The sequence below is a fragment of the Echinops telfairi genome, unplaced genomic scaffold (assembly GCF_000313985.2).
Source record: "Echinops telfairi isolate 266 unplaced genomic scaffold, ASM31398v2 ScPeMD7_2010;HRSCAF=2546, whole genome shotgun sequence".
NCBI classification, from domain to species: domain Eukaryota; kingdom Metazoa; phylum Chordata; class Mammalia; order Afrosoricida; family Tenrecidae; genus Echinops; species Echinops telfairi.
Window position 1 is genome coordinate 3,869,430 of NW_022105908.1, and position 8,596 is coordinate 3,878,025.

General features: G+C 45.0%; 1 protein-coding gene across 1 annotated transcript in view; it reads left to right on the plus strand.

The window, feature by feature from the left end:
* Positions 1 to 8,596, plus strand: part of LOC101650457 (zinc finger protein 18-like) — a gene marked incomplete at its 5' end in the record, with an annotated part of 23,564 nt that continues 14,968 nt past the window's right edge. The window contains 3 exons of the mRNA XM_045293290.1: positions 1 to 294; positions 1,169 to 1,358; positions 1,779 to 1,870. Of these exons, the coding sequence (XP_045149225.1) occupies positions 1 to 294; positions 1,169 to 1,358; positions 1,779 to 1,870 (576 nt within the window). The remainder of the gene's footprint in view (positions 295 to 1,168; positions 1,359 to 1,778; positions 1,871 to 8,596) is intronic.

Here is an 8,596-nt window from a genome sequence, read left to right on the forward strand (position 1 = left end):
GGGGAACTGTGCGGCCCTGAGGCTGCGCGCCAGCTCTTCAGGCAGTTTCGCTACCAGGCGGTGTCTGGGCCCCAGGAGACCCTGAGGCAGCTTCGTGAGCTGTGCTTGCGGTGGCTGCAGCCGGAGGTCCACACCAAAGAGCAGATCCTGGAGACTCTGATGCTGGAGCAGTTCCTGACCATCCTGCCCGGGGAGATCCAGATGTGGGTGCGGCGGCAGTGTCCAGGCAGCGGCGAGGAGGCCGTGACCCTCGTGGAGAGCTTGAAGGGAGACCCCCGGAGACTTTGGCAGTGGGTAAGTGAGGCCCAGCCCTCCCCTAAGCCTAATCCTCTGAACTAAAAGTTGGTTGTTCAAACCCACCCAGTGGCACCCAAAAAGAAAGAAAGGCCTGGCGATCCATTTCTATAAAGATGACCCCTAAGAAAATGGCAGGGGACATTACAGTTCTTGGGGCAGCCATGCGCTGAATTGTACTTGTTTGCATGGGTTTTATTTTGTTGTTGATTTTTATGCATATGTGTGTGACTCTCAACATTTTTTTGCTCTTAGGGACTGATTATAAAATCTTTCTTCCAAGCCTGTCTTTTCACTGGAATGTTTGAGCTTTTTTCAGAATAGTTTAATGGGTAGATGCTGTCCAGTAAAAGCACTATTAGTGACCTGTCTTGAAGGTCTTCCATGCCTGGTTTAAAACTGGCCCTTTGGGTTTCGAAGGTTAAAGGTTTCTTTGTGGGCTCAGAAAGCCAAGTGGCTGGTGGATCCGTACTGTGGACCTTGTGAACAGCCAATGGGTAACCCGCTATGTCACCAAAGTTGCTTATCCTCGTGTTGGGCTGCTAACTGCAGGGTCAGCAGTTTGAAATACCAGCTGCTCTGCTGGGGAAAGATGAGGCTTTCAATGCCCATAAACAGTACAGTCTTTGAAACCCACAGGGACAGTTCTCCTGTGTGTGACTCATAGAGTCACTGTGAGTCATAATGGATCAATAGCAGTGAGTTGAGGGATATTTCCATCACTAATTCCTGCTGGATGAGGATTAAAAACTCTTTCTTCTCCCTTAATCCATGTCTGCATGGACTGTCTTATAATCTGTTGTAAGGTTGGCTTCACATCTTTCAGGAACCCTGACTCCGAATCCTTCAGTAACTAGTAATTCCTGGTCCCTAGATCAGCATGCAAGTTCTGGGACAGGAGAGCGTATCAGAGAAGATGGCATCTCTGAGCTGCCAGGTGGGGGAGGCAGAGACCCCTCCCGAAAGGATACCTCAGGAGCTGGACCTTCAGCAGTCAGCCTCAGGCCCCGGAGAACAGCTGAGCCACGTGGTGAAAGAGGAATCTGACAGCGAGCCAGCATTAGGCGAGTCTCATTGTGATTTGGGGTGGTTTGGGTGCTCTTGGAAAAAATGAGGGTTTGTGTGAGTTGAAAATGTTGTGCTGGGATTGAGGTGTCCCTGGGAAGTGTGTAAACAGGATGTGTGGATCGATCTCTCTGATTCACCCTGATTTGGAGATTCACAGCCTGCCTTTCATACCCCTTTCTGACCCTGCACGGCCACCTGGATTTTGGTTCTGAGGAAGCAGGTGGGAGATCGTTTGCGGGAGGCCGCTTGGAAGGTCGGAGAGATGAGACTTGTTAGGGATGCCTAGCCTGTCCTGAAATCGTGGCAGGAGGAACTGAGATCGGTTCAAATGTATCAAGAGTTCTTTGATCAGGACCCTGTGGGCAGTGACTGAGGCGGACATGTAGACTCTTAAAACTTGCTGTTTCTTACTTCAGTGATGGCTGCTTCCCAGCTTCTTGTCCGGCCTGAGGAAAGGCCCGTGAGAGATGAGGACGTTGGCGCCTCCTTCCTCCACGCATCGTCTCAGGTGAGCTGTGTTCCCCCGTGTTTCTCACCCTCAGCCAGGTTGGAGCGTGATTCAGTGCTCGGGAGTGAAAGAAGTAGAGGGTAAGAACAGGAGCACACCTCGTAGGTAAGACAAGTCTTACAGTCCTCTCTAGGTGGAGTGGTCTTTGAATTACCATATTGAACAGTGTCGTATGGGCTCCGGAAGAAAGTATGACGTGCTAGGAAGAGACAAACCTTGTCTACCACACCAATTGTGATCCCTCCTGTGTTGTCTTTGGGTTGGATTAAGGAAGGACTGGCTGTATTTTGCTTGCTAGTTAGGCCATTGGCATACATGTCAGATTGAGGTTTTCAATACTTATATCTATTCTGAGACGTGTGATTTTTTCTTCTCAGCTCTATATGGAGATATAATTAGTATTCAATAAACAGTATATTTTTAAAATGTATGCTTTGGTATATTTTGGGTTGTGTATATATTCATGAATCTAGCACTACATCCAAGATAGCAAATGTCATAGATTGCATGGTAGCTGACTCACCCACCCCCTTGCCTTTTCAAATTTTGAATGATGCAGAAAGCATCAAAGGACAGTGCAGGAATACAGAGAGTCGCTGTTGACATTCATCCCCTTTAAGAAATAGCATATGACCCTGAACTGATGGTACTTTAGGAAGAAGTGCCAGCTGTACTGAAGATGTTAACAGAAAATAACACTCCAGGAATCAACAGAAGGATGGAATGAAATGTTTTCACAAGCTGACGTAGCACTAGAAGCACTCATTCATCTATGCCAGGAAGTTTGGAAGACCATTACTTGGCCAACAGACTGGAAGAGGTCCATATTTGTGCTCTTTTCAAAGAAACGTCACCCAACCGAATGCAGAAATTGTTAGACAATAGCATTAAAATCACATGCAAATACAATTTTGCTGAAGGTAATTCAATAAGGGATACAGCAGTATGTCAGCAGAGCTGTCATAAATTTAAGGAGGATTCAAAAGAGGATGTGGAATGAGGCATATCATTGCTGACATCAAATGGATTTTGCCTGAGAGCAGAACATTCCAGAAAGGTGCTTCCTTGTGCTTTATTGACTATACAAAGGCATTTGACTGTGTGAGTCATAACCAACTGTGAATAACATTGTGGAGATTGGAAATTCCAGAACACTTGATTGTGCTCATGGAACCTGTGCATGAACCAAGAGACAGCCAGTGTAAGGGAACAGAGGAATACTTCATGGCTTAAAATCAGGAAAGATGTGTGTCAGAGTTGCATCTACACTTATTCAGCTATCTGCTCAGGAAATCCAAGAAGCTGGACTGTTTGAAGACAAGTGTGGCCTCAGGTTTAGAGGAAGTCTTGTTAACAACCTGTGATTCGCAGGTAATAACCATTGCTTTGCTGAAATGAAGACTTAAAGCACTTGCCGAAGAAGAACAAGAACTTCAGCCTTTGGTATGAATTACACCTCAAGTCAAGAACACCCAAATCTTCACAACTGGATCATGAGACACCATCAAGGTAAATGGAGGCAACGATTGAAGTTGTCAAGGATTTCATCTTGGATCCACAATCAATGTTTATGGAACGAAAGTGAAGAAATCAGAAAGACATAGAGTGTTGGGCAAGTCAGGTGCACAAAACTCCATTAACATGTCGAAAAGCAAGGTTTCACTTCGAAGAAACAAGAACCTTCCCCAAAGCCAATAAAGAAAGTCTTCCCCTAAAGATGCATCTTCAATTGAAATTTCTAGCCGTCTTAACTCCAAGAGAATAGCTTTCAGTTTGTGAAAGCCATCCACTTGCAGTGTTTCAGTTTCAGTAGCTCTAGAGAAATAAGACCCCTCAGAGTTTCCCCTTGGGTATTGGTAACCCTTTTCTGCCCTCTCCTGCCCTTCACCATCCTGCCTCGAGGCCACTACCGCTGTCCTGTATCCCTGTTGAGTTTGCATCTCCTGGAATTTTAAAAACATGGACGCCTACCACATGTCCTCCTCTCTTTGCTCTGCATGTACTGTATGCTGTTTCCTTGCTTCTTTTCATGTTTTCTCATTGGTGTTGAACAGTTGATTCCGATGTGCTATAGGGTATTGTTTTCTTCATTCATCTTGTTTTGAGGGTTCATTAAGCTTTAGCATGTGGGTGTATAGTTTTCAACAAATTTGGAAAGGTTTGCCAGTTATTCAGCATTAAAAAAAATAGTCTCACTCTCTACTTTCTCTTTTCCTTTCGAGGTTCTAAGGATAAGCCATATGGAATATGTGTAATGTGTGCATACATTTGATAGGTTGAGGTTTTTCTCCAGGGTACTGATGATCTGGTCTGTTTTTGGATCATTTCTTGAGGATTTCGTTCCCCACAACCTACAGGGTCCTGAGGAGTGGCGTGTGCAATTGTGGGAAAATAAAGAGACAAAGTGTGCAGAGTGCTCACCTTTCCCAATGTCAGGATCAAGAGAGAGAATGTATTTTCCAGTGGGTTTATATAATCATCGGGCTTGCAAGCCACGTCAATCACATACGTAACAAAGTGGGCAGGTACTAGAGTTAAGTTGGTGGCTTCACCTTGGGTGTCCCTGAGCTAGCTCAACTTCAGATGTCCCTGAGCTCTCCCAAGAGCAGTGTTCTCAACCTTCCTAATGCGCTGACCCTTTAATACAGTTCCTCATGTTGTGGTGACTCCCCAACCATAAAATCATTTTCATTGCTACTTCATAACTATAATTTTGCTACTGTTATGAATTGGGTGACCTGTTGGAAGGGTCGTTTGAACCCCAAAGGGGTCACGACCCACAGGTTAAGAACTCCTGCTCCAGGGGAACAACCTGTGATCAGCATCAAAAGGGAGCGGACTGTGCTTTGTGTGGGGTGGATATAGGATAAGACCTGATTACTCTTGCAGAGAGATAGCCCTCCGGTTAGAGAGCAGCCATGTGCTTGTAAGAGGCATCTTTAAAGTAGCTCTATTATGGGGTCATATAGTGGGGATGCTTTTTCGTCTGGAGGATGTGACTGGGAGTCATCTCCATCTCACAGATGTGAAGGCCGTCCTTCATCAGAGTGAGCCTTCCGGGCCCCACAAAGATGAGCACAGGTTCCAGTTCCTGTTTTCGTGTCCTTAAGCTCACTGATGCTTTCTTTCATCTTTCCTCCCCCAAACCTTTATTCTCATTAATGACAGTTTATATGGTTTTCCATTCAATCTTTCACACTCAGTTTGACTTCAGTTACCACAATGTAACAGTTACTCTTTCTACTTCTTCCGTGTCTCTGTTTCTGTTTGTCGTCCTTTCCTATCTCTTCCTGCATTCTGAGCTTTCTCCCTCGGCTGATGCTGCATTATGACCCAGTATGATTGATCATTTGACGGTGTGGGTACCTCCCTAGTGGTATTGTTCTCCTGAGGAACTGGTCTACGCTGTGGGTGAAAGCTGAGTTCAGTGTCGGGCTTGAGAGGTTTAGTCCAACGCCATAACTTCAGACGTTCCACCTGTCTGTAGACCAGGATACCTGGCTTTTTGTTTGTTTGTGTTTGTTATATATTATGCGTTCTGTCTCACATTTCCCCCTGTTATCCCCTGGACCTCCTATTCTGATTCCTTTCGGAATGACCCGGTCACTCTCTAGTCCTTCTAGACTTCAGGTCATGGAAACGGGTTACCATGATCCAATAGAAAGTTGGATTTAGTTCCTTTTATCTTTGGTTTTCTTCACTCTCTGTTGTTCAAGCAGGAAGCGTTCAGTAGTTGCATGTTTGATGATCGTTGCCCACTCATGAGTTTTTAAGGCATCAGTCACCATTCACTAAAGTGTGGAAGCATTTTTTTGTGGACAGTGTTATAACAGTTGACCTTGACATCTCCTGAGACTATGATCCCGAGCCCCTAAACCCAGAGACTTATTCCCTCAAGGTGTCTGCTCATGGATAATAAAGTTTTCCTAATTTTACCCCTTGTATGCTATACTGTATTCATGGATATATTTGCAACACATATAAAAGATATATGTAAAAACATCCTCTGACAAACCTCTATACCTGTGTGGGATTTATCTTACTTACTTTCCTCCACATTTTCAATCTGTGTGTTTATGTGTCCACTTGTGTATTATTGTTATCACTGTTGCAGGGTTGTGCATGTAATCATCCTTAGCTTGCTTTCTGTTAGCTGTTGTGCCCTCCCACTGATCCTTTTGTGTGGCTCTCTCTCTTAGTGTACACTGCCTTTCTCCTCACCTGTTACCATGTATCTGCCCTCGGGTTAGGAATTTTCACTCCTTTTCCCAGCACCCATTTTAATGATCTCCAAGAATGTTGCTGTTTGTAAATCTGCTTTGGACATTTTATAATGGTGATAGCAAGCCATACCTGTATTTGACCTTTTGTGACTGACTGATTTCACTCAGTGTAAGTAAGGTCTTCCAGGTCCATCCATGACAGGAGGTGTTTCACAGATGCATTGTTCTTCTTTAATGTTCGGTGGTACGTACCCTAGCTTGTTCCTCTGCTCTCCCCTTGATGGGCGTTTATGTTGTTTCCATCTTTTTGCTGTTGCACGTAGTACAGCAGTCTTTCTTTGATACTTCGATCTTCCTGGCCAGCACAGTGGTTCACATGGTCAGTTCCTCCCTGGGCCTTCCTGGTTCCTTGTGCGGCTTTCACAGGCAGAGGAGGCCACTGGACATTCCATGGCTTGGACCAGCGGCACCTTAGTTCTCAAAGTGACATCCGTGCGCGTCAGCACCTTAACGACGTCTGCTGGATGCATTAGGTTGCTGCGTTCTCACCTGCTGCTTCTAAGAACGTTGACTGTAGATCTAAGCAAAATGAAATCCTTGACTTCAGTGTTTTGTCCATTTATCACGATGGTGCCTATTGGTCCAGTTGGGATTTATTAGCATATTTTAACTAGTAGAATGGAAATATTAAAGTCTACCTCTACCTATAGAGGATCTGATGTTTGTGGCTTTAAACTGGAGGTCATTGTTTAGGGGCTTCTGAAACAGCTCTGCTGGTTTTCTGATGACTGCCTGGGGCCCTTGGGGTTCCCGAGGACTCACTCTTTGACTTGCTCTCTCCTGTTCTTGGTGAGAACATTCTGGAACCCAGGACAGTGACTGTGCCCAGGGAGTGAGCAGCATCAGTGTATTGTGCTTGGCATTCCCATCCTCCCCTCAACACATGGAGTGACCATGACAATAGTTTTGAGATTTTAAAAAATATAGTTAAATATATTGAAGTTAATTTTTCACTTTACAACCTAGAGAACTCAGCCAGCTACATTTTCCTGTGCTTAGTATTTGCTAAATAAAGCCTTTTTGGTGTGTCCATTTTTCCTTGATCTGTTCTCCACTGCCCGATGATGTGTTAGGGGCCTGACAGCGATGTAGAAGTGAGAATGGCTTCCCTGAGTGTGACACAGTGTATGGTAGATGACTTCATATTGCCCCACATCATGCTGTGACCTGTCGCCTGGCATGTGCTGCTATTCAGTCAGCTGTGGTTCCCGGTAGTAGACTGACTCCCTGAATTTTGTCCCCAAACCCCTGGGTTGAGTCTGAAAGGCTGATTATGTATCTCACTGACATCGAGTTGATGCTGCCTCACAGTCAGTGACCCAATGGCACAGAGTAGAATCGCCCTCGTGGGTTTCTGAGACTGTCAGTCTACAGGCGCAGCAAGACTCATCTTTCTTCCACAGAGCGGCTGGTGGTTTCGAACAGTTGCCTTTGTGGTTAGCAGACCTACGTATAACTCACTGTGCCACCATGTGCCTGATTATCTCATAGCTGATGTAGTATAGTGGCAACATTTGTGTATACCATTTACTGACGACTTCCTAAATACTTTCTTTTATCCAGGTGATATAGAACGTGGGCAGAGTCGTAAGGACTGGGGGAGGGCCACACAGAATCCTTCGCTCCTGGAGCTTATATGTTAGCAGAGGCAAATATTAATCTAATAATGATGTGTATGTGTCTCTGTGTATACATAGATATATAGTAAACTGGGATAAGTGTTTTGAATGAAAAAGTACAGTGTGCTTTAACAGGTGATACTTGGATTATTTCTATCCAAACTGACTTTTTTTTTTTTTTAATTTAGGATTCTTTTTAAAGGAGTATAGTCCCCAAAAGTGACGTAATGTGCTTGAGGTCACAGAGCTAGATGGTGGTGGAGTTGGGGCTTGGGATCCAGTGTGTCTGGTTCTAGAGAATGCATTCCTTATGGTTCTGCTAGACGATTTTTCTGGCTCCTTGATGGGAATCTGAAATTTGAATTCATGAATGTAGGCTCTGGCTCGCTGCCATTTCCTGTTTTGAATCTCTGGGGTCAGTGTCAGCAGTTTCAGCCCACCATCCACTCTGACAGAGAAGGAGAGGCTGGCTGCTTCCTAAGGATTGACCATGTTGGGCACCCTAACAAGCAGTGCTGCTAGGACTCCTGTATGGTTGTTAGGAACTGGGGTTGACTGTGGCCATGGGTTTCTTAGCTCTGTAGGAAAAGAAATATCTATTTGTGGTTAACTGAGAGATACTTTTTTTGTTATGTACCCATGTATTGATTGAATAGTAGACCTGAATTGGGAATTTTGGGGCCATCCCAGGGTGTATGGCTCCTTCCTTGAATCTACCAGTCTTTGTGTCTGGGTGCAGCTTACACTCAGGTGAATTCATTGTGATGCTTCTATCCTCGTTGCTGATGTGCACTTACTCTTCAAGCCATTCCTTGTCCTGCTCT